Here is a 27,594-nt window from a genome sequence, read left to right on the forward strand (position 1 = left end):
AGTTTTTCAACTTTGTTAAATCCAAACATCTGATAAACGTCACCTATACCCGCACACACAAACAATGGAAGACACGGAAGGCGAAGAAATTAAAAATCTCGTAAGTTTGCAAATAAAAATTAAATAAGGACCATTTCATAAATAATAGCATATAAAATAATCGTATATGCATTGACTATTTGAAAGACCAAATTATTGAGCTAATAATGCGTGATGCTAATTGAAGCAGAACACAATCAGCTAAAGAGTAAAATAATCAATAAATTCGGAAACAAATTAACGAAAATACTGTAATATGAGTAAAGTAATTTTAACAAGAGTTGGGGTTTTGGTGACATTCATAGTCTTAAGGATTTCTTTGAAGATGTGTAATAAAATGATGCGCGAAAAATGAAAATGTGTAATAAAATGAATGCGCGAAACAAAAACTAGTGGAGTGCTGAAGAAGGATCAGTCCTTGAGCGGATAGGAATCTGGCTAGGTCCAACCGATCTCGTTTGTTAAAATTATGGATCATTCGCCTTGATCAATACATTGGCATTTGCCATTGATTTTTTTATGCAGCCTACTCAATCATTAATCTCTTGTTATAATATGGATAAGGAAAAAATCGATAAATAAAATTTGTAAAATTCTTATTGTATAAACAATGAAAAATAACTGTTTTAATGTATTGCAGCAAATCGAATTTGAATGGGTTATGCGCGATGAAGTTCACGCGATACTTAAGAAGCTGCGCGAGATTTTAGTGGTGAGCTCTATTTATTAACTTCATATTAACATAGGCCAATTAAAAAAAAAGTAGTCGTGTATTAGATTCATATGTATTCTTATACATTTTTTAACATTTTGTATTCTTTGCAGGAATGCGCACGCCGATTTCCGGTACCATGCTTCCCCGATAATGAGGGCAAACGTACTGAAAAATTTGTGTTAATGGCAGCTCAGGATCAGCTTAAGTGTTCCGTTACGCTTACTGGCGATAGCATTACTCAAGCTGTAAGTTTGCGTACATTTTGAAAGTTATGGTTTTAATCGTACTATTATCTTTAGGATATTAGTTATAAATTAAAACGCGCGTCTAGTCAAGTGCAACGCACGTCTATTACACCGGACGCGCCATGGAAATTGCAACAGGTACAAGATGCTGCAAATCATCTACAACAGGCCATCACTCACATTGATAACGTTGGTGACAATTATGCTTTCAAGTGAGTATTTGTAGCAGAGTTCACAGATAACAGTTAACAGTTAACGGTTTCAACCATTCAACTAATAGCTCTTATGGCTCTTATGGCTCTTATCTAATGAGAAAAACAGCAGCGCTCATTTGTCAATAGTAATTGCTTTGAGAGCGCTGTTCTGTTTTTCTAACGTGATATACCTTTGCTTTTTTTTTCAATGCAAAAATAGTTCTCAGTAAATGAAAAATATCAGTATTGACTGACGGTCATACACCCCGCGACAAAATTGTAGCACATCAACTCATGTCGCCTATTTTTATTTTTTCGTATGTTCATGTGGTCTAACAAAGACCATACAAATCCAATTTTTTAATTTTACCCAAAAATGAGAAAGAATCCATTAACTTTTCATCCTAATTCTACGCTTTTTAAAAACTTTTTCAAGAGAGATTTTCGGCATGCAGTTTTATAACTTACTGAATTCTAGCAAGGTAAAATACAAGTTTGAATTTGCTGAACAACCACGTTGGTTTTTTATAAGTTTTTTACTTATAAATTTTTCAATATGTCGAATGCAAAAATGTTTGTTTCTAAATGGGGATACCACGCATCTCAGTCATGGAAAAAAAAACTTATTTATTGGTTTCGTAAAAAATAAACATTGGATAATAACTGTTATCTGCAACACAAAAAATATTCCTTATATAGTACCTGTTATGAACTCAACTATCTTTTTCGTTAAATTCGAGTTCGTAGATGTTTTCAATTTGTAAATTCGAGATCACTGGCTCTAATAGTTTAGATGGTGGTGTTAATCGGAAATAACAACGTAATTCGGAATTGTCTCAGGAACTAAACCTCCGGGTTCGGCTAGACTTTTTCGACTTTGGACGTGAATTTAAAATATTTCTATTATAGCTAACGATTTGAGCTTCCAGGTAGCTTCCTAAAATTTAATTTTCTATCGTTTTATGGGTATAACCTTTTAAAAAGGATCCTCCAACAGGACTAAAAAAGATCTAACTCAGGTTCCCGGTTTTAAAAAAAGGTGTCCAACGGAAGGATAAATGTAACTAATGCGGATTAAAAACTAGGCTAGATTATCATAATTCAAACGAATTAGGGGAAAAATAATGAAACTTTTAAAGAGAAGAACAAAAAAGACTGCGTGTAATGGTATTTTGCACTAACACGTTTGAAATTACTTTAATTGTTTCAATATTTCGAAATTTAAGATTTTTTTAAATAACTTATTTCTTAGTATCAGGGCAGCTAATACCAGTATTTGTTAGCTGTGGCCCATCTTTCACTGACAAAACTATCTAATAAGCAAGTCAGCTGTTCACTAATCCACGTAACAATCCATCTATCACACAACAATTTTTATCAGAATTAACTGCGCCGGTAATCCATATCAACGCCGCCGTCTGTCTAGGTTATAAGATGTAATAACTAGGTTCACATATATTACTGACTAATAAAGAAATTTTCCTACAAGTTTGGATAAAAGATAATTTCACATAAATAAAGGGTGTTTCAAATGACTTGCCAAGATGTTGTTTCAAAATAAAACATGTACAAATTTAGATTCTTTCAGGAATTGGGATTAAGAAATTTTAGTAATTAGATTTAGATTTAGATTTTTGTAGATTTTGCACTTCGACCTCATAGTCTCTTGTGCCCTTTACTCATCACAGTACCCCATCCAGACCTAGTTCTGTTATTAAACTTAAGATAGAACGGGGTTGAATTGATCGTATGTGTCTTCCGGCTGAAAATGGCCGAGATGTCTCAACCTTCTCCCACTCCCTGAGGGGGTGCTATGAGATTTTTAAACCTCATTTAGTTACACTTAACCAGTAAGGATTTCGCCTGGCGTATCCCCACAGTTTGGTACCAACTAACCTCCCTTAGCCTTAGCTCTTCACTCTTAAGCTTCGCCTAGATGGTGTGTTGTTCCATAGGTACAGTGGGGCCTTAATCTCACAGGATGATAAAGCCTTGAGTACCGCCTGACTATCGCTTAGAATGGCAATTCGCTCATTCTGCAAATTCCTATCTAAGTTAATCTCTGCACATAGACAGATGGCATACTCCTCCACTTGTAAGATGCAATTTTTCTTAGTAATTACTCTGTGAAACTTTTTATTCTGAAATATTTTCTGAAAGCGCTTTACTCTAGTCTTAAGGAGAATTGATTATTTCAACCTTTGTAATGTATCACTCAATGTGTTTTCCACAGGTCTCGTGAGGAAGTGCTACAAATCATAGGAGAATTAATAGGTGCTCTGCAGCGAGGTCGCACCAGTCTGATAATACCAAAGAAGAAAGCAATCGATGAACTTATGAAGGGGCGAAATATGGTGAGTCTTAGGAGATTGATAATTAGCATATACTTATATACATATCTTTGCCTGGCGCATGCGTCTCGCATACTTACTTTAAAAGTGCCATAATTGCAAATAAAAAAATATTCGAACTGGCAATTTTATGATTTAAACTTAATAACACATGGGCTGAAAAGCCTCGGACCTAACACATAGATGGCACAAGTTTTATTGTATTCATCTCTTTTTTCAGTTAGTACTAACCTTAAAAAGACAGTTGTTAAATTTCATGATACTCTATTAATTAGTTCTTGAGTTATTGTGCTAAGAGTGAGGCTACTTCTGCTATTTTCAAAACAATGCATCAAAAATAACTTCGAGTTTTTGTTTTACACTGTTTCTTGATGAGAAAAGATACCGTTGAAGCGAAGCAATGGCTTGAAAAGTGTTATAGCGACTACGCTCCTTCAGAAACAACAATAAAATGATGGTTTGCTGACTTCAAATGTGGTCGTAGAGTCACCGATTATGCACAACGCAGTGGATGTCCAAATGAGACGGTAACACCAGAAAACATCCAAAAAAAAATCCACAACGTCGTTTTGAATGATCGAAAAGTGAAGTTGGCTGACATCGTAAAGATCTCAAAAGAATGTGTTGGCTTTATATTGCATGAGACTTTGACTATGAGAAGGCTCTGTTCAAAGTGGGTGCCGCGTTTGCTAACTATTGACCAAAAACAAGAACGTGTTGATGATTCTGAGCAGTGTTTGGCCATGTTAAAACTTAATAAACCGGAATTTTCGCGTCGATATGTGACAATGGATGAAAAATGCACCCATTACTTCACTCCGGGATCAAAACGATCGTCATCTGAGTGGGCAGCAACTGGTGAACCTCGTCCAATGCGCCCGAAAGCACAACAATCGGTTGGAAAGGTTATGGCCGAGTACCGACTATCTTGAGAAGGGAAATACCATCAACAGTGAATACTATATAGCGTTATTGGAGCTGCTGAAGGCCGAAATTACAAGAAAACGTCGGCATATGGCAAAGAAAAAAAATGTGTCTCATCAAGGCAATCAAAACAATGGCAAAACTACATGAATTAAACTTCGAATTGCTCCCACATCCACCGTATTCGCCAGATTTGGCGCCCAGCATCTACTGGCTGTTCGCGGGCCTAAAATGTTCGTCGGTAAGAAATTTCGCTCGAAGGCAGAGGTTATGCTGAAATTGAGGCCTGTTTTGAGGCAACAGATAAATCGCTCTACCAAAGTGGTATTAAAATGTTACAGCAGCGCTGGAATGATTGCGCTGTTCTTGATGGAAACTACGTTAATGAATAAAGCAAATTTTGAACAAAAATAACGTGTTTTCTTTGTTAGGCTCGGGACTATTCAGCCCATGCTGTAGAATTAATGACACACTACCGGAAATGTAGCTGATTTAATGGCCCACATAATTTAAATAAAACCGATTTTGACTTGCAATGTTCTAGAAATTAGACAGCGACGTCTCTAACGTGTATTATTATATTATATATTTTTCAGAAATCCCTCACACCTAATCTACCAGAAGATCAAGCAATATCTTTCTTTTTACAATGCCACAAACTCATAATAGCTGTTTACCAACTGTTAAACGTACAGGGTACTATGAAAATGGAGGCCACACAGGCTGAATGCTCAGTCGGTTGGCTCAATGAGATTCTCGTGTTGTTCACCGTTGGTCTAACTTTATGCCAACAGCTCAAGGATAAAATCAATGCATTTAAAATGGAGGCATCGAGTTAGTAAATTACATACCATCATCAGTGTGTTTCTTTTAAAGTAAGTTAATGCTACAAGTAAACATACATATACACATATGCCAAAGTCAACTTATACTGTGTGCGGGTACGTACTACAAACATAAAAACAGGAACTTACAAAGCACTTCTAACTATAATACCATAAGCAAGTACTAAATATTGTATGTATGTATATGTACTAAATGAGTAGTTATACTCGTATATACGAGTATGCATGTACATGAGTACCTACCAACTAGGTAAAACAGCCGGTTAAAAGGCCACAACTACGACAGGCAGTGCATAGTTGTGAAGCAATAATATGGGATTCAAGCGAAGATGGTAATTTAAAAACATATGATCTCTACTAGTAAAATTTAACATTATCGATTTGTTGTAAAATGAATTTAAACTCGCGAAACTAGCCGTTAAATACTACCTCTTCCGTTTGGAACCAGTACTTCAAGTTCAGTTTTAGTTTCACTGACGAATTTGGTCCAAACGGAAGTGGTGGTATTTCTTAGAATCAAACTATAGTTCCGATTTGTAATTTTTTTGTCTTCTCATGCAGTTTAAAAACATATAAAATTATACAAATACAAGACATATCTAAAAATCAATCGTATGTCTGTGGACTCCTAGATCAAGATAGATACCCGCCGAACTGTATTTCACTACAGATAAATCATTTCGTACCATACCACTTTTTATGCTCAAAGCAAATAGGCGAGAGGTTACATAATTGGAACTTCGGAATTTTTGGAAAAATTCATATGCATGTTTGTGTACGCGTACGCAGTGCACGTATGCACTAGTGAATTCCTAAAAAAAGAAAAAAATATTTTATTTTAACGATCTTAATTTTTTATAAATTTTTTTTAATTGTAAGTTGCTCCATAAAACTTTTCAGGAAGGCGAAATAAGGATACTAATTAGTATAATTCGTGAAAGTCATCAGGTCACTACGAATTCAGTTTTAACCAAACTTTTTATCAAGTTCAATTCCTAAAAAAAGTGCATTTATGGGCTTACTCTCAGAAGTTCATTAGTATTAGGGGTATTTATTCTTTATTATATTTTTGTTCACATTTTATTTATATTTTTTAATTTGTATTTAATTTTTTTTATTTAGTTTCCAATTATTGTTTTATTTAGTTTCTAATTTTTATTTTATTTATTTTTTAATCTTTATTTAATTTATTTTTTTAATATAAATAATCAAATGACTTACAAATTTAGAATTGTAAAATATTAGCGATAGCTGCCAGGGCTAACTGCCCATTTGTCATTTATTAATTTATTCGAATCTATATTTCATAAATTAATTTATATATATTTTTGGATGGGCTACTAGGCCATATAGCCCCAAGGGTGGTTGAACAATTTATACTTTGCGAAAGAAATTAGTTTTCTTAAACCTTTCCGCTAATTTTCCATATTCTTTTCTTTGCAGTCGTGAATTTCTTTCAATTTGTTGTTGGGGGTTACCAGATACTGTACAGTTTTTGAGAAAGTTTTCCATACGAAGGGTCGTGGAACACCATCTGCATTCTCTCGGAGTGAATTGTGCGAAATGGTTTTCAGAATAAAGTTTCGTCATTCCTACCCTCATGGGAGCGCTTCTAACGTAGTCATATATTGTTAAACAATTTGGGTTGTAACTATTCTATTTATATAATTGCTATTACTCGCCCTCATGAAAGTTCCTGATGGTATTCTTAAAAATTGGAAATATCCGCTTTAAGTAGAAAAAGCCGTTCTCTTTCCTTTTCGATGAGGTGAAAGCCTTGTGCCAATTCTATTGTGGAAAAATCCATAGACCTACCTCATTTGTCGAGAATTTCATCCATATTTGGAATAGGATACCGGTCGTCGTTAGTAAGAGTGTCAAGTGTTCGGAAGTCGACAACGACCCTCCATTTCTCTTTTCCTGAAACATTAGGATTCTTTATATTATATAATTTGATTCTTTTATTCCTGTATAGAACATAGGGTTTATTGATTCTTTGTGTCACCCAAATTGAGCACTGAGTATTGAGAATCGCTATGGGAAATGATTTGTTGTTTGTTCAAGTCTTTCTTTATTTGTTTGTTTACTTCCACTTTGTAAATTTCCGGATACCTATAATTTTACGTAGATTTTGCGACATGATCTGCTGCTTCGTTGCCCATGATACCAATCTGTCCAGGTATCCAGGCAGTGGCGGCGCTAGAGCAAATGTGTGCGTCGGCGACATCAACTTCGCGAGGCCTCTTACTTCGCTGTGAAAAAAACCGTAAAATTAAGTGAGCCAAATTATAAAATAATTTATGAGTATAACGAGTTTTATTGTTAATAAGATGATGACAAAAAATAATTACACACAGAAATTAAAATAGTCGAACTTATCGGCTTTTGGTCTCACTGAATTTTTTCAGGATTGTGTGGTAGTTAAGTCTAGCCGCTATTTCAGCTTCTCAAATAGGTTTTTATCAATTTCAACTTTGAGAAGCTTTTCTCAGCGGAAGCTGTGCTGACCGGAACTGTGAGCAAGATTCTAATTGTAATATAAACATTTGGATATATTTCATCTAAATTATTTTCTAAAATGTATTGGATGAGTTGTTTCGCGTCGTTGATAGAGTCTAGTGAATTAGTTTTTAAAAGCTGAAGTTCTTCATATAGTTCGAAAGGCTGTATGTCACTGTTTTCGCCTTCCAGAAGTCTTGTACCTAAATCAGTACAATGTTTGAGAATATCCTCTTTTGGCATAGATTCCAAATAAATATTGATATCATAAATAAAACCAAATTGCTCAAAATATTCATTGAGCGCTGTAAATCGACATTCGGTATCGACTATTATAGCATTTACCATTGTGCTAAAATAATTAACTCTGAACTGCATTTCAGCAGATTCAACTGGTTCATCAGTATGTTCGTAACTAAGCATTCGTTTTTTCCTGGCTATTCTTTTCCCCTTAAATTGAGACTGAATTTCATAAGTACTTTTCTCCACAAATAATCTAGCTTCTGTTACGCTTTTTTCAAATACTGTATTTCGGAATTCTTGAATCCAGCTACAAAATGAACGTAAAGTATCAATAGCGACTTGCAAGTTGACTTGAACCGATTGCCATAGTTTACTTACATATATTGTTTACACGTAGCAAAACCTCATACCACACGTGCAATTCAACAATAAACTCATTTAACGTTTCCTTTAGGACTGCTTCACTGTCGCTTAGAGTTTCGGAATCATCAGTTTTATTTTTGAGTTCATTCACACATTCGATGACATCATCAAATTGTAAAAATATTGCTTTTACTGCTCCGATTCTACTCTCCCATCTCGTTTCACACAGAGTTTGTAAAGTCAATTTTAATTTACTTTTTACTATCTCCCAACGCTTGCTTGACTTTGAAAACAGCACATAGATTTTATTGATAAAGCCGAAAAATGTTTTGGCTGCCGTTAAAGAGTTAGCTGCATCTATCAAAAGTAAATTTAAACTGTGCCATCCGCATGGTGTAAAGAATGCTCTTGGATTTATATTGAGTATTCTAGTTCTGATACCTTTGTTAATTCCGACCATATTGGCGCCATTATCATATCCCTGTCCTCGACAGTTTGCATCTAGACCATTTCTTTCCAGATCTTGTAATATTGATTTTGTTAAATACTCTCCTGTTGTTTCTGCGACGTCAATAAACCCAATGAAATGTTCTTCTTCAGCTCCAGTTGACAAATTGCAAAATCTTAATATTATTGACATTTGTTCAACACGGCTTACGTCCCTGGTACAATCGAGCAAGACGGCGTAGTATTTTACTTGTTTAACTCTGTGTATAATTTCGTTAATAACTAATTTAGACATTAAAGTAACTAATTCATTTTGGATGTCGTGGCTCAGATAATGTTGATTAGGTTGCTTTTCATTAATACGTTGCATATGTTCCCGTAATGTCGGATCCGGATCATATTTAGATAACAACTTAACTAAGTCTACAAAATTTCCAGAAAGTTGGATATCCACACTTGTCAGGAAATCCAACTTTCTGGCTTTGGGTTGTAATATACTATCGTTAAAGTCGTTAAAAAGTTGATGTTGACTTACCTTAACATTAGGTATGAAATTAATAACAAATAACGGTAAACTTTTATACACTAGAACTGTGCATAAGAACGTCGGGGTGATGACTTTACAATACAATAAAAAGAAACTTTGCGCTTGCGAGTCTGCAAGTTGCCGTATGAAGAAAATTACTCTCACAGACAGATGAAATATAGATAAATAAACTAAACAACACGGGGATTCCCCTCGAGCGTTTTCACATTACCCGATAATACGATATTGGTATCGGGCGCTCATAATGAAGAGCACACACACACATAATGTGTGTGCTAAATTAAGATCTTTTGCACGTATAACTATAATAAATAAATAATAAATGCCACACACATTACTTATAAACATTTTCACCCCATACAGATATCGTGTCGGGCAGTGTGTGTGTGAGAACGCTCATTAGGGCGAAGCCAGGATGATTGGCGAAACGAAATTAAATAGGTAACTCGTTTTTCTGCGAGGCCCCCTTAGGCGCGAGGCCGTCGGCGGTGGCCGACGTCGCCGACGCCTAGCGCCGCCACTGTATCCAGGAATAACTAATGAAAGGCATCAGCAGAAACATTGGAATTTTGAGTCTTGAAAGACTGAGGTCACATGAAATGTTTTTAATAATCCATGGAGGGTGGGTTAAAATGCGGTTTCTCTCGGGCCACGGTAGATTTAAGTTCATTACGCTCTTAAGAACTATGTAAGTGCAAAGTAGAGCTTGCTTTACACCAGGGCAGCCGATAACGCTGAATGAGTTATAACAACTGATTAATTCGGTGACTGCACCTGAATACCGAACTTCCCTGACCTTGAAATTTAGCTATTGCACGTGGACAACGCGTGACTTTAAGTTGCTGATAGAGCGTCTGCCGTATGTTGGTGATATCGGCTTACGCTGGCTGCTTGAACGTGGGAACCACTGAAGATCGCTGCCTAACTCCGCGACTGAATTATGCTGCGGGTATTGTTACACATGCTGCATTGCTTGCTCTGCGGATATCGCACTTGTTACGTTAAAGCGTAACAACTCAAAATCTGAACATTTTCAGTAGAGACGAAAAACTGTTTCCGTAAATATTAATAATATAGGTATTACAAGGGAAAAAATATGTAATTGCACGAAAATATCATTAAAAACAATATAACGCTTGTTTCATTCTTATTTGTTTAGTAGTTGCGCTAAAATAACAAATTTTTGAGTGGTTACTCTTTTTCTTTTCTTTTTGAGTTGTTACGCTTTAACGTAACAAGTGCGATATGGTGGATATTGTTACATTTATTGTTGGGACTACTTTGTTATTAGAGCCGCAACATGGGTTATTGCTGGTGTTGTTGTCATGTGCCAAAGTTGAAATTATTATGTGTTAACTTGTACAGTGTGAAGTAGGTTGTGAGCCCAATTTCTTCTTTTTCTTGATTGGCGCGATAACCGTTTAACCGATTTTGCTAATCGAAGCCAGTTGTACGTACCAAGTAAAGCCAAGTTCTTCTAGTTCACCTGATCTTTACAATCCAAAGGCAGCCTTTCTTCGATAGATATTAATGAAACATGATTTCTGGTTGAATGAGAGTTTGTGATCTTATAGTCTAAATACACTAGAAAATCAGACTCATTCCCTTCCCATTTGGTTTGCTATGTAGTAGTTTGTCGGCTGTGACCAATCACCATAGCCGGTTGGCGATGAACTTGTCAAGCAGCACAGGTTAAGAGTGATAGGGCGGTAGGATTGCAGTTGAGCTTTATCTGTACTGTTTTTGTATGTATGTAACTGTCAAAAATGGTGTTACCAATCGGTGTTTAACTCTAGGGGTAGGTTTCTTATGATCTGATATTCTGTCGGAGTCGGAGCTTATTTAAAGCAAGTTCCAGCTCGATTAGATTGTTTTTTTTTTGTCTTCTATGAAGTCGGCAGATCTGCTTATACTAGTGTTAAATGTGTGGTTTGTTGAGTGTTTCATATTTGTTTTGTTGGAATTTGATAGGAAACCTGCTGTCCTGAAATTTCTTAACCAAAGCTGCGGATGGTCGCCCATTCTATTTCTGGGGGTTTATTGCGGTTTATATTTGAAGTAAAAAAGTTAATTGATTCCATTTTCACATGGTGTATGATCGATAAGCGGTTTATGGTGTTCTTTGCGTTCTTACGGGTGGTTGTGGCGAAGCCACTCGGTTTCATCTGTCTCTACGTTTCCACGAGCAGCTAAGCTTTTCGTATTGCGTGCTATAATGAAATCATGTTGATAAATACATTTACGTCAAACATGTACTATATATTGTAAATAAATATTACCTAACAAATATTTCCCCAATCTATATTTGAATTGTAGTGGACTTGGGTTGTCGAACATATCCCCTTTCGCTCGCATCGCTCCATAAGAGTGCTCAGTGATGTCAATAATACAAAGAAAACACCTATATACTTTTTATTCGGTAAATATCGCGATGTAAATATATTTCTTTATTTCAAATTAGGTTGCCGAATTTGAATGTGGTTTGTTAAGCGTACAAATATACAAAGGGAAGAGAGATTGGTATTAATATTAGAGATGAGATACGGCGCAAAAATTGGTTGTGTGATAATCGATAAATTAGTGACGTTACAACACTCCTCCTCACAACTTTATTTTTAATCCCAGATCGTCTCTTAGTTCGTGGTGTCGAGGTCCGCTTAATCCCTTTGTCAAGATATCCGCGGGCATTCTAGACGTGTCTTGATATTTGACCACGATGCTTCCATTTTGTATGTGTTCTCTCAAAAAATGTATTCGCAAATCGATGTGCTTGGTTTTGCTGCTTATTATAGTACTTTGGCATAGCTTTAGTGCCGCTTGGTTATCGTTAAAAATGGTAATAACCTGTTGCTTACGTTCAGCTATGTTTTCAAGAAGAAGTTTAAGGTGCAGCGCCTCCTTTGTTGCATCCGACAACGCCATGTATTCTGCTTCTGCTATGGGCATGGCTGTGGTCCTCTGCTTCCTGGATTCCCAACTAATAATGCCATTTGACATCATGAAACAGTATCCGGTGTAAGATTTTCGGTCTATGGTACAAGCTGCCAAGTCAACATCTGCATATCCGATCAACTCTTTGTTTGCATTTTTATGAAAAGTTAAACCAATTTCCTTTGTGCCTTTAAGATATCTTAAAATTCGTTTCGCAGATTTAAAATGCTCAGTGTCATAACAGTTATTAAATTGCGAAAGATAACTTACGGCAAACATTATGTCTGGTCTGGTTGCTACAGCCAAAAACATCAGGGATCCAATCAGGTTTTGGTAAGGCAAGCTTTAGGTGCGGTTCTATTGGTGTAACACAACTCTTGCATTCTTCCATTTTAAATTTCGCAAGTAGTTTTTCAATGTATTTTTCTTGTTTCAATGTTATCGTACTATGTGTTTGGTTTATTTCAATACCAACAAAATCTTGTACAGGCCCAATATCTTTCATTTCAAAAGTGGCCATCGGTTTTTCTTGATTTGTTCAAAAGCTTGCTCGCAGGAATACGCCAATAATATATCATCGACATATAGCCCGAGTTGTATCTGGGCTCCTCCTTTCCGCAGTACGTAAATGCAGGTGTCTGCTATTGAAGGATTGAAACCAAGTTTCTTTAATTCGGAGTCTATCCTTTTATACCATTGTCGTCCGGATTGTTTTAACCCGTATAATGCCTTTTTCAAGACATACACCTTTTCCTTTGAAGAATTGTTGATTTGTTTTAGCATTTCCTTTGCTTTGTAGTATACACTCAAGTCTTCATTTTCGCTCTCATCAACTAAAATTTCTGCGATATATTTTTCTAGGTATTCGGGTTTCTTCATTATTATTCGTTGACTGACAAGCAGCATTGAAGCAGTTATTATTCTGTTGTGAAAGTTTTCAACTTCATTTTTGTATTCCTTAAATCTTTGGAAAACTTCGTTCTTATGAGCCATGGAATATATGTAGCAATATTTTGTAAAGTCATCCAAAAATGTTACGAAATATACGGCTCCGCCTAAAGATTCGGTTTGTATGGGGCCACACACGTCACTATGGATTGTTTCTAATGGCTGGCTAGACTCAACGCCTTCTTTGGAGGTAAATGGTAATCGAGTCATCTTACCTTTTATGCACACTTCGCACTTAGATAAGTTCTCATTTCCTAGATCCATGCCTTTTATGAGGTTTTTTCTTGCCGCCAACTTTAGGTCGTTTTCATTTAGATGCCCTAATTTTCGACACATTTCAATTTTGTTTTCAGTGGTGTGAACAATTTTTGCTTTTTCGCTCATTGTATAATAAAGACCATGTTCTCTTTCAGCGATTAATGTCATATTACCAGATTTATCTTTTATGAAAGCTCTTTCATTTGTGAAAATTACGCTATTTCCTTTTTCAGTGATTTTTGATACTGACAATAGGTTTGTGGATAGGTTGGGTACATACAGGGTGTTGAGTAAATTGTATTTCTCGTTGTTAATGTTGACTTGTACTTTGCCTTTTCCTTCGACATTTACTGTGTGACTATTTGATGCTAGCTTTAGTAATCCATTTTCAGCGCACATTGTTTCGAAATAGCTTTTCTGAGCACACATGTGGGAGGTGCATCTACTGTCTAAGCACCATGTATTGGGAGAGGTAATATTCATACATGTGGGTGTGATGTTGAAGCTTTTTGCATTATTTTTGCTTGTTTTCTTTTTACTCCAGCATGTATCTGTCGTATGACCTTTCGTTTTGCATGATTGACAGTACATGTTCGCGTTTTTCTTTTTTGTGTAAAACGCTCCTTCGCCACTTTTTGTGCTATTTCTCGCGTCATTTTCTTCGATTATTTTAACTTTAAGTTCTTTGGGGCTAGGAAGTGCATCTCTGGATTCAATAGCTATTCTAAAATTTTCGAAACTTGGTGGAAGGCTATAGAGCATCATTATGCTTAGCAATTCCGTATTGATTTTTATATCCATGTCGGTCAGTTTGCTGCTTGTGCCTGAAGACACCACGTGTCATAATTGCTTTTTGTAAGTGCCTCAATACGATTGTGTGTGGGAGTAGCCATTTTTAGTGTTTATGATGATCTTGCTCTGCTACCAATTGTTGGATTGAGTGACCTCTGCCAATAATACAAAGAAAACACCTATATACATTTTATTCGGTAAATATCGCGATGTAGTGATATTTCTTTATTTCAAATTAGGTTGCCGAATTTGAATGTGGTTTGTTAAGCGTACAAATATAAAAAAGGAAGAGAGATTGGTATTAATATTAGAGATGAGATACGACGCAAAAATTGGTTGTGTGATAATCGATAAATTAGTTACGTTACAACATCTTGATTTAATTGGTATGTCAAGATGTATTCCATGCCATACCTTTCCTGAACCTGTGAGCGAATTATTGCTCATCGGGATTCTCTTTTGAAAGGGTAAAAGCGATTGGCGTCCAAAGGCCCTTGTATTTTCATACACACGTCAATTTTGTTGATAAATTCCTTTCGATTATAAAAAATCCACTGATTGGAATTGTTGAAAATTTTGAATTCGAACCAGTCGTTAACAATTTCCACAAACTCCGCTGTTTCTAAAGCGTTATTAATTTCATGGCCACACGATAAACCCGCCGTATTGCGCTTGAAGTGCTGTGTGAGAAGAATTAGACAGCCAACATCACATTTTGACGCCCAGCATGATCTATCGTTCCTCACTAAATTTGTGTGTTATGGAAGCGTTCAACGCCGACGTTAAGGGGAGCAACTGAGCAATCGTCCTCGAAGTCAGCAGTTTGCCTTTATACATGTAAGACAAAATGAATCTTTATTTTGTTTATACGTACCACGTAAAATGTTAGGTTATTACGTAAAATGTAAGATTAAGAAAAATTACTTTATTTAATGTAGATTAATATGCAAAAATGTAAGCTTAACAAAAATTCGACCTCCAGCTCTGATGATCACCAACGTTCTGCGCTCTCACTCGTTTCTGCTTTTCAATTGTTACAGCTGTAGATACTTCTTTGCCGACCACCCCTTTACCGACTGATGTTGTCTGTGCTGACATAAGGGTGACACTTAAATTGTAACATAACTAACATCTTACATACATGTATCCAGTGTCGAGGAAGTAATTTGGAAGCAGTTCAAGTAAATGCGAAACGTCTGCAAACACAAATATTTTCCCATCCACTGCTGGATTTGAAAACCACGTTTGCTCTAAGAAAAAATATATGGTTACAAAATATATGGTTACAAAACGATATGGCAAATTTTCAAAACAGGTTCGCAAACCATTCGATACTTTAAACTCCTTCAACAAGGACTGATTTCCTGCTCCCATATCTGACATAATACCGACCACTGTAAACCCGGATTCCTGAATTTTAATGATGAGGTGGTCTAAAATTGCCTTCGTCATTTTGCACTCGAAACGCACAGAAAACCGGCTGCTTTCATGAAGACCTTCGTCCACGTAAAATGGCTAATTGACTGACTGGTCGTATTCATAGACGAATTGTACTTTCATTTCGTCGAAGCACATTATGCAGAGCCTATCTGCAACGGGTACCCCACTCGCGGTTCGCATGACATTCAAGGAGAATTGAATACTCCATCATTAACCTGCATCTTTTGCAGTAGTGGATTCGCAAGGGTACGGAAATCCACTTTTACACAAATGGCCATAGGCCCTTGGCCCAGCTGCGTAAACAGCAATAGCGGAGGAAATGTTTTGCTATGACCAGTGGACGTTCTTTTGTGGATCTAAAATGTTTCGGATTTGTCCCCCTGTGAAAATTAATGATATATTCGATTTAAGTTTTTCTACCTCTTCAACTCGCGTTCGCAATTCTTCAGTTTTGGTTTCAAGATCTGCCACACGACAATCTTCATAAGAGCTAAAGTAAAAGATTAGCTACAAGAAGTTTTTATTATCTATTTAATATTTACTCGGTTTGGGCTGAGATATCGACAAATTTGGAATGAGTTACATGAGTTTCAGCCATTCAGATAGAGTTTCAACTGCTATCGGTAACGCATCTCCTGATAACCTAACCCTTTTTGTATCTGAACCACATATATTATATATTCATATATGAAAAATGCAAAGAGCAAAGATGGGTTTAAATTGACGCCGCACGATGTAGATCATATTTTTCTTTTTATTACGTTCGTTGGCACGTGGAACACCTTGAGGCTTCTTGAGTTCATGTTTTGTGACACAAGGCACAACTTGTTCGAAGATACTCTCAACGTCCATATTGATCTAGCTAGAATTCTCCATCAATGAGTATAATTACCTCAATAAACTTTCATTTATTCGCTTACACGAAATTCTTCTATGATGAATTTCGTTTGTGCTTAAGGATAGACTTTAATGAGTTCCAATCCTTGACTGCATTCTGACTTCTCACGAATATCTTTACCGCACCCCTAAGCAATTGGTTTTCGTAGATAAACTCGGAATAAATTTCCAATTAACGACAGCTGCGTTATGTTGTAGTTCTGAGTAATTAATAAAACTCACGCCACCACCTTTTTGGTTTACAAAGTTCTTCTTGTTTTATTTAATAGCGTTACACAATTCTTCTTGTTTGATTTAATAGCGTTACAAAGTTCTTCGGTAAAAAATAAAAAATGGCAAAGCTTCGAGTTTCTCTGTAACTATATTTATATAAAAATGCAAATCATCGCAAGAGGCAGAGTTACCAGCGGTCTTGAATTGCTTGAATCGACATCGACACGCCATCTATGCGATTATCTCTGAATCAACTTGAATTCTAACAATATTGCAACTTATTACTTTAACACGTTATATTCAAATTCCTGCAACCACTGATTAACGCCGGATTGCCCGCACCCCGAGAATGACGACAATGTATATTCGGTATCGGGAGGTCTAAAACAATTCTAAACTAGCATTTGTACATTGTTAGTCCTAAAAACTAATGATGGCTACTTGATGGTAAAAAACAATAGATAGTTTGAGACCTCTACATATTTAGGTATAGTCTTTACCTTAGATATGCAAAATAGTTCTTCTTTCCAGAGCCATAGAAAAGCTTAAAATTGATTAAAAAAAGGCCAGCTGCACTATGTGCGCATATTTGAAGTGAAACTTCTTAATTTCTGGATTGCGTTGTGCTGCTGTTTGCGCTGGCGGTTTTTCTTGTTTCGACAATTTTTTCCGAGCTCTGTATTCTCGTGCACGTACAGCAGGCGTTTTGGGCATATTGAAGTCTATAACTAATAGTAATACCAAATTGAAAATCAACAATATTTTTTATGTTCATCCAATACAATAATATAACTATTTTAAAATTATACTTACAAATACTCAAATTAGTGATGTCAAATCGGGTTTAGTAAGACATAGCAGTTTTTCCTTAAGGGGGGGAGGGGGCTGGGGGGTTGAGGGATAAACGCTAAAAAAAACACTTTTTTCATGAATTTATTGTAGCGATACGGTTCAAGTCAGTTTATTAAAAGTTGTTGCATATTATAAAGTAACATTTCAAGAATATTTGATAAAATTTTCATGTAAAAATATTGCAAAATGAGCGAATGAGAGCACATTTACGTAGACGTCTTTTCATAAATACATTTTGCAGTAGTCAGCATATCTCAGCGTAGAATCATCTGAAATCAAAAAAATCGAATAATTTGGTTAAAGTATGAGTTAAACTTCCTCCCAACGTTTATTTTGACGATTTATTTTCATTTTCAGCCATTTGGTAGTCGTTTGAAGTAAAAAGTGATTTTTGACGAAAAAATGCCGCCATTTTGTAGGTGTAAAACCACCTTAATATAAAAAAAATGGCGAAAAAAAACGTTGGGAGGAGGTTTTTTATATGTAAAATATGTGTGCAAAATTTCAAAAGGATCGGTTGAGTAGTTTTCAAATGCCAATGACTACGCACTTTAAAAAAAAAGGTTCGAGAAAACCGCGTTTAAAGTTTGTAACGGACTACGCGCGATTTACGTGTTTTGCCGTTAAGTTGCGTAAAAAAAAACTAATTCTGTTTTTGATTATTAAAATTTATTTATTTAATTCAATACAACAAACTACTCCGATGGAAGGGAGGAATCAGACTGACTTTATTCTTTTACTTCAAGTTTAATCAAAGCTTACATATTTGCTTACTCGATGTATTCTGTTTTTCTTACTTGCTAAATTACATTGGCTTATGAAAAAATACTTATTAATATTACATTTTAGTGTGGGAACGGAAATGCTGATTTGACAATATTTATTGTAAACGGACAGTAAAGTTAGTTAATTTTGGAACGGTTGCAATTCCTGGAATTGCGACCGAAAAATAATTTTGATTTATGAGTTTAATAATAATTTTTGCAAACAAAACGGAAGTAGGTATAATATTACATTTTGTCTTTAGTTATACTTGCAATGAATTCATCTATGCTTGGTTTTATATATGTAATGCTTGGTTTTACATATGTAACTTCTCCCTTCCTTAAATTAGAATTCTCCTGAATTCTTTTATTTAATTTAATAGTTATACGTTTGTGTTTATTGATGACAACAATGACAGTTATTAGAATTATGATAATGCTTAGTACATTGCAGATATGTGAGATTTTACTATGAATTTTCAATTTAAAAATGTTTTCTATGTTTGATCTATTTTCCTCCAATATTTCATCGAATGTAATTTTTTTTGTAAAGTTCCGAATGTCTTCATATTTTACACTTTCAATATTTTCTTCTATGTTTTCGATATAATTTGAAAAATAGTAGTCACTAATTTTAATTGAACAATTATTATATCTTATGATATAGTTTCCGTTCATAATTGGTTTCTCTTTATTACATGTTTGATTCATTTGTAAATTTACAGCATTTTTAACAATAATCGTTTTTACGTCTATGGCTAGAATTTCAAGATCCTTATTTCTGGTGAGGTGACAGTTTTGTTTTAATATACAGTGTTTACTTGGTTTCAATCTTTTTAAAGATTTATTTTCTTCAAATAATAAAGTTTTATTTGCATAAATGAATATTTCTTCTATTTTTGCTTCTATTTCGTTATTTTCTTTAGGTATTGGAATAACCTTTCTTATTTTTACATATTCAAAGTTTTTAGGTATTTTAATGCCGAATATTAGATAGGTGTTATTTAAAATGGCTGTGCCTAATTGTAGATACTTAAGCTTATTATAATCAATATTATATTTTACTATTTCTTCACTAGTTAAAATATTTGGGTGTAATATTCCATATTTGGCTGATACAACATTTTCTTGTATTTGCTCAATTTTACTTTTTAATAACTGAATCTTTGTATACTGGTCTAAGTATAAATTTTGTTTATATTCGTCATACATAAATTTATTAATAGAATTAAGTTCTTTTTCAATTTTTACTCTATCACTTTTAACAATTTCTTTGAGATGCTCTATAGCTGAACTGAAATAATTGTTTATTTTGATTTGTTGGTTCATTGTGTCATTCGTCTGTAAAAAGTGCGTTTGTATATTTTGTCTATCGTCTTCGTCCATTGTACCAAAAAACCATTTTGACATACTACCTATTGCATTAATTAGTCCGCGTTTATTTCTAGTTTTTACTGGCATGAGCGTTAGTAACTTATTCCTTATGTCTAACAACTCTCGTTGTAGTGTCTCTTTATTTTCTAATTTCATTAATATTATATTGTCCGTCATTTCGTTGATAATAGTTTCTAGTTTGTAAACGTCAATCATGTGTAGTACTATGTCACTATCTTTGGGTATTTCTTGGTTTCTAATTTGTAAATCTACAAATCCGGTTTGTTCCGTTAGTTCCGTCAAAGTCATTATACCTTTACATTGTCGTATCGTTAGTATTATTGCTATCATCATGATCCATGTCGTTCTTACACATAAGTTGTTAATTTTTTTGTATATTTGATGTGGCTCCGTATCTGGCCTGTATCTAAGTTTTAGCAGTTTTTTAATCAGCTGCCAGTTGTCTGGTGTCGGTATATTTATGATGACGTCCTTGGCCTGTCCTTGTATGACTTTGTAGAATATTGTTCGGACCGCTTCCTTTTTTAGACTTTCCTCTTGTATGGTTGATAACAGGTATTCTATGCTGCTGAAGAAGCTGTTGACCGTGACTTCTCCTGTACCGGTAAAAGTTGGCATGTGGTTTATCATTTTAAAGATGTTGTCTCTTTTGCCGTTATCCTGTATTTGGTGTTGTTGCTGTAGTTGGTGTGTCTGCTGTTGCAGATCTAGGTAGGCTTGGCGTAAGCTTTCCAACTGCTGATCTTTTCTGGCCAGTTCTTCGGCCACGCTGACGGAGGCAATATGAGTCTGCTCTTCCATCCTTCTCCGTTTGTCGAATGTTTGTTGTCTCTTAGTATACAGTTTTAGAGAAAAAAAAATTTATAGTGGTGTCTAATTTGCAAAAATGTTCACTGCACTATTTTTTGGTTTAGTGGTGTTCAAATTGCCTAAATTTTCACTGCACTATTTTTTATTTTTTTTTTTTTTTTTTTTTTTTTTTATTTTAGTGGTGTATAATTTGCAAAAATGTTCACTGCACTATTTTTTGGTTTAGTGGTGTTCAAGTTGCCTAAATTGTCACTGCACTATTTTTTCTTTTTAGTTTTAGTTATCGTATGTTTAGTTATACCCTGGAGGGTCCGGTCAACTCCTGAGTTGGCTACGGATTCGCAGGATTAGGTTGGGTGTTTATAAAAATTATTTTTATAATTTTTATTTATTTTTATAATTTTTATTTCCCGTAATTCGTTTCACTGGATCCTTTTTTTACTGTTTAAAAGGATCCTTCCGACTGCGCCATTTACGTGTTTTGCCGTTAAGTTGCGTAAAAAAAAACTAATTCTGTTTTTGATTATTAAAATTTATTTATTTCATTCAATACAACAAACTACTCCGATGGAAGGGAGGAATCAGACTGACTTTATTCTTTTACTTCAAGTTTAATCAAAGCTTACATATTTGCTTACTCGATATATTCTGTTTTTCTTACTTGCTAAATTACATTGGCTTATGAAAAAATACTTATTAATATTACATTTTAGTGTGGGAACGGAAATGCTGATTTGACAATATTTATTGTAAACGGACAGTAAAGTTAGTTAATTTTGGAACGGTTGCAATTCCTGGAATTGCGACCGAAAAATAATTTTGATTTATGAGTTTAATAATAATTTTTGCAAGCAAAACGGAAGTAGGTATAATATTACATTTTGACTTTAGTTATACTTGCAATGAATTCATCTATGCTTGGTTTTATATATGTAATGCTTGGTTTTACATATGTAACTCGCGCAACTGCTGCGTCTCGGCAGATGTTTGAGGCGGCTCGGCTTTATGCTCTATAACTTAAAAAGTTTTGCTCGGATTGACTTAAAATTTTAACACGGTATTTTTGAAATGTTTTACTACAATAACATGCAAAAAAAAAATCGATTTTTATCCCTTACCCCCCCCTTAAGGGGAGATATACACCTAAAAGCCGGAAAAAAGGTCATTTTTATGAATTTTTTTCAAAGGAAACTACATATTTAAAATGTATGATTGGGGTTTTATTTATCTAAAAGTACATATATTCAAAAATGTGTTAAATTTGTTTTAGCTTAAAATAATAAGAATTGTAAAGGATAATGTAGAATCCTTGGAAGTCCTTGAAAAAATCAGCCTCCGCGGTACCCAATGGCGTTTCTCCAAAAATCATCTGAAATAAGAAAACCAAAAAGATTATTAAACCAGATACTAAAATCTAGTCTTTGTCGTTGCCGATTTTGAAAATATCGATTTTTAACAAAATGGCGGACGTTTGAACATAAGTATTGATTATTGGGCTAAAAATGAGTTCTTATTTTGCCTATAGAACAAAAACTATGTAACGGAAAAAAAAATCCTATGACATCTACAAAAAGCCTCAAGGCAATCGGTTTATTACTTTTCGAGAAATTTTGGGTACCAACTTGAAAAACGTGGTTTTGAGAAAAACACGTTTGAAAATTTGGGAATGAATGAATCATAAAATTTGTCAACTTACATGCAATCATCGATACCAGGCCCATAGTGCAGGTCCTCTACAGTGGACGGAATGTCCAGGGCTTCCAAATTTTCTTGTCTTCGCCGTATACGACCTTCTTTTGTAGTCTCCTGCGCTCGCAGCTCGGCTTTCGCTATGCGAGTTTCGTCTTCTTGCGCAGCGTACAAGTGCGCTCCTGGTCCAACAGATATTCCCAACACGTTCATAATTTCTAATAATGAGGTGACACCATTATTGAATGTGCATGATGCCAGAAATACAGCAATATTGACGATTTTGGCCCCGCTGTTCATCGTTTTTGGAGCTATCTTCCAAATGAATTGGTTGAAGCTCTCATTTGAATTTTGCGTAAATCCGCCAACACAGCGTTCCAACAATTTGTCATTGCTGAGATCATTGTAGATCGGTTTGATGGCATCTAACACTATTTTTGGCAATTCAGTATAATCGTGGAGGAAATTTTTCAATTCATTTTTAGCTTTCGCTTGTTGCCACTTGCACCAGGATTCGCGGCCCTCGGGACAGAAGTGATGTTTCGGCTTTCTATCTGTTGAGCTGTAATGATAAAATGTTGCCCATATCGCTTTTTTCATATCGTCTTTGGAGTGACAATTTCTGCGAATAGCTAAACCATAATAAACGCTTAGTTTATCTATCAGTTTTAGTGTCAATTTATTTCTTCCGCCAATTCCAGGATTGTCTTTTTTACATGCGCGAAGACGGGTGCCCATTCGCTTTTGCACATGTTCTACGCATTCTTTTTTTACAATTTCAGCCCGATTACCATAAGGTTTTGCATTTACTATTCCCCCACGTAATTAGTGTACATCACTCCATGCTTTTCAACAGATCTTGAAAATAATTCTATCATGGCGTCTACTTCCATTTTACCTGCTGATCCTTCATGATTGATCTGACAATTTTGATCGTGATTGGATTTCCATGCCTCATATTGCTCGGTATTTTTGTGTTTATTCCAATAATTACATTCAGCACAATAAGAAGATTTAACAAGAAAATCAACGACTTTTCCTGTAAACTGACCAATAAGAACCGCAACTCCATATAATGAGGTAAAACCACGTTTTCGCCACGTACCATCTCCTGAAACGAACAGTTTTCTTAAATCAGCACTGGAATCTTCTTTTTTTATTTCCTGTTGTTCTTCTTTTACAGCTTGTTTTAACACCAATTGAGCAATATTAGAAGCAGCAGAATGAATGTTATTAATAATCATATCATACGTCGATTGTTGAAGCGGAGGCGGTAAATCCATGAGTCCACAAAATTTCATAGCTCCACGCAAACCAATCCCCAATAAACGCAAGACAAAAAAAAATCGTGTATTTATTTCGTAAGCTGTGTTGATGTACGGGCACGAAGGGATGAAAGTCGGTTTGCACGACAAACAAGAAACTACAATCTTAAAACCAAGTCCTCGAGTACTTTCTATAGAGAATCGAACATCACTATTACACTTTTTACACTTTACACATTCCGACAAGGCAGAAAACACAGTCAGAAAATTCAAAATTCGATACCCGATGTTTGGATCTTCTGGTGCGGATGTCTCACGATCAGTCTTTAATTTTTTGGCACTAGAACTAATATTTTCGTCGGAAATTTTTTCGGCAGAATATCGATTTTTGGGCGGCATTTTCTTTTTGCTTCGATCTTTGCGAAAAAATCCGGTTCGATGATCTTTTCGAGAACCTTTACTTCTTATATCCATTTTTCTCTCAATATTTATTTGGAAACGAAAATTCACTGAACTGCTTAGTTGAACGAACGGCAAGGTACTGACAAAACGTGCCTATTACCCTCATACCTGGAGCCAAGCATGCCCAAAAACCCAACACAATAGAATGCCGGAGTAAGTTTAGAAGCTTCGTACAAGGGTCGCTAACCGCCTCTACCTGCCTGTCAGCTCCGGCCCATAAAATCAAGTTTCACGTTCTCGGCTGTAACTAGCTTATTTATCGAAATATTACCTTGTCCTTTTCACTAGATATTCTAGAGCCCTCAAACTTTAAGAAAATGCAAAAAAAAAATCGATTTTTCACGACCTTCTAGGTGTATATCTCCCCTTAACAGTACCTGTGAACTGTGTAAGATAGATCTTTCTTTCTGAAATACTACCATTGCTACCTCGACGTAAAAACTTTCAAGAAGTGATACTTTAGTAATATTATTTGTAGTTTTTGTAAAAAATCGAGGGAATAAAAATATATGCGCTTGCGAACTTAACTTTCGTTTATTTCACAGTGTGTCTATTTCCTCCGCTGGCTAATGACTGATTTTTGAAATTGAACCAGTCATTAACGCAGCGGCAAATTCGGCGAAGGACACACTTAGGCTTACCACATCCCAAAAGCCAGCCAGCTTGACACTCACCTAAAATGAGCTTGATTTCAAAAAAATATCTTAAATAAAATAACCCATACGTATAAATGAGCAGAAAAACTGCTAAATTTTATTAAAAAAAAAAAAACAATAAAATATGATAAAATACAAATACGCCTCTGATAATCCTTCAGAAATGCCCTCTTCATCCGCATTATTTAGTTCAGTATCTGACTTTCCTTAAGATACAAGTTTCCAGATTTCTTTTCTGCAGTTGTTTTTCCCCTTTTGCAAAAAGTACCTTTTAACCGCAGGCAAAGAATGTAATAATCGGTCAATTGCAGGCAAAGGGAAAGCTATCGAAGTAGATGCTTGTATTCGATACATGCAAACTCAAACCATTCCTTTAACTTTTCATTTGACAAAGCTGATGAGCTAAATTCATTGAAGGTTTTAATCACAATGTTTTTTACGTCGACAGATAAAGCATTTAATGCACTTTTGATGCAGTTATTTATTACATGGCAATTGGTTTCTGGTTTACATCTTTAAGTTTTTTAAATACGTAATTAACTGCCGCATTATCAGCACTGTATGCTGCAATTTGCTGAATGTTAAGGTTATTTTCAGTTGTTATTCTTACGATATTGCCAAAAATGTCTTTAGCTGCCTCTTTTGGGCCTTCATAAAAATCTAAAATTTTCTGATGTATTCTTGTTTCAGTACCGAAATATTGAACGGCATATGGATACGTTTCACGTTTCCAATATTTGATGCGTCGCTGCTTACCGAAAAGTAAAATATTGAAGAACTTAGTTTTAATTGACAGTCTAAGCTGTTATAATTAATCCCGTGAACAACATTGTGAAAAACGCACATTAGTTCAGCCCTCTATATGTGTGAATCCTCCTTTGAGTCTGCCGGTCTGCAGTGAAGTTTATCATGCTGTGTGACGATTTTTGAGACAATGCTAATTTCATATGCCGTTTTGCTTGGGCATGTTTGCGTAATGCTCGACTTCCTTCATATTTTATAGAAATATCAATTTGGCATAATTTGCAAAATGCGATATAATCACCTTTTTTTTTAATCTATTTGCAATATTCTGCTTCTTCAATCCATCCATCGCAGAATGTTGTATATCTTCATTTTTTTAAGGTCCGGCATCGTCGGTATTTTCCATGGAAAATGAACGACACAAGGCTCATATATTGCAACAATATTCATTTAAATTCTTTAACGAATATAACATTAAACAATTGAAGTTAACTATATACATCAGACAAATTTACGCTTAATTTCAATCAGCTGTTTAATGTTGTATTTTTTATTGGTGGGCAAAAACATGCAATAAGTCAATGATGAGTTAGGGGGGAAATTACAAGGGTTGATACTTTTTTGGTTATCGATTGCAATGAATTATTGATATTGGGCAAAATATAAGAATTAGTTTTTGGGTTTGGTATTTAACAAATGATGATACATATTTTTTAATATTGCATTTTTTTAATTTTAAAAATTAACTGGACAAATTATATTTTATCTTGACACTTGACGGACCTAAAAAATCTTGACAATCAAGCTCATTCCAGGCCATGTGGCAACCCTAGGTGGATCGGTTTTGGTGGTGGCACAAGTGGTTGTTGCTTAGCCTTACTCTTAAAGTTGTAAATCTGATCTTGTTCAGGTGGATTCAGTCTCCGCTGCGATACTCTAAGTTCATATTGAGACTTATGGCTAGGGTTTTGCCCGGTTGGGAATGGAAAATAATTTGGTGTGGGCCTTTGATGGACCGAAAAACTCCTGAGATAGATGTTTTGGAACTCCAAACAAGATGAGTAAGCTTTCGGCAAATTCTGTGGTTTCTGAATGATCAGCATTCTTGAAAGTTCGCCATTCAATCCTCTGATAAATACATCGAGTGCTCTGTTCCTATAAGTACCTACAAGAGCATCAATGGGTTCTTGTGAATATTCTTGAGTTTTCAATTTGTTAATAATCAAAGATAGTTGGTGATTTATTCGATCGTAAAATTGATCCATGCTCGAATTTTTCTGGGTCAGTGAACCCAGTTCATGCTCCAGCGTCCTAAGATCACGCTTGTCAGCATAGTAAAGGGGAAGCCATGTTTTGATTCTTTCCCAGTCTTCGTCAAATATGTTATATGAGATTAAGGCTGTATCAGCCGGTCCCCCAATTTTTTGCCTTATGTGGCGTAGGATTGCCCGAAATAATGGTTTTTGTTGAACCATCCGATAGTCCCTCAAAATGGATTCTACGCTGTGAAACCAAGAAACGTATTGTATAGGGTTTCCCTCGAATATTTGTAGCTCCTTTACACAGTCCGAGAGTTTGCTAATTTGCTTTAGTACTTCTTCAGTGGGAGGAGCAGGAAGGCCTGCTTGTACCTGTAGCGGAGGCTCTACTCTACTTTCTAGTTGTGAAAGCCTGTTTTGAATGGCCTGCTCTTGTTGAATTTGTGGATTAACAGCACCTGTCAGTTGTGTGATTGCTTCCTCATTTTTCTCCATTGCCAAAAAAAAAGGTACTTTACAAAAATTTTCAAAAAAAATTTCTAAATAAATTTTTGCACTATCGAATTTAATTTACGGACTTAAAACTTTTGTTCATAAACTATTTAAATTTTTTCAAAAATCCTAATTACTAGTATTTATTTTCGAATTTCGGAGTTTATTTTTTCCTTCTTGAAAATAAATTTTTGGGAAATTATTCACAATTTTGTATCTATCTTTTTTTCCTGAATATATATTTTTCGGGAAAATTATTCAGAATTTTTTATTTTTTTTCCCTCAATGTAAATTTCCAGGGGAGATTGGTCACAA

The 27,594-nt window shown here is 35.2% G+C and overlaps 1 protein-coding gene across 1 annotated transcript in view; it reads left to right on the forward strand.

Annotated features, from left to right (window-relative positions):
• Nucleotides 1-20: 20 nt before the first annotated feature.
• Nucleotides 21-27,594, forward strand: part of LOC129237097 (protein rogdi-like) — a 78,789-nt gene continuing 51,215 nt past the window's right edge. The window contains exons 1-6 of the mRNA XM_054871517.1: nt 21-100; nt 680-751; nt 865-999; nt 1,054-1,211; nt 3,427-3,547; nt 5,065-5,343. Coding sequence (XP_054727492.1) covers nt 65-100; nt 680-751; nt 865-999; nt 1,054-1,211; nt 3,427-3,547; nt 5,065-5,307 — 765 coding nt within the window. The 5' untranslated portion in view covers nt 21-64 and the 3' untranslated portion in view covers nt 5,308-5,343. The remainder of the gene's footprint in view (nt 101-679; nt 752-864; nt 1,000-1,053; nt 1,212-3,426; nt 3,548-5,064; nt 5,344-27,594) is intronic.

Source organism: Anastrepha obliqua, chromosome 2 (assembly GCF_027943255.1).
Source record: "Anastrepha obliqua isolate idAnaObli1 chromosome 2, idAnaObli1_1.0, whole genome shotgun sequence".
Taxonomy (NCBI): Eukaryota; Metazoa; Arthropoda; class Insecta; order Diptera; family Tephritidae; genus Anastrepha; species Anastrepha obliqua.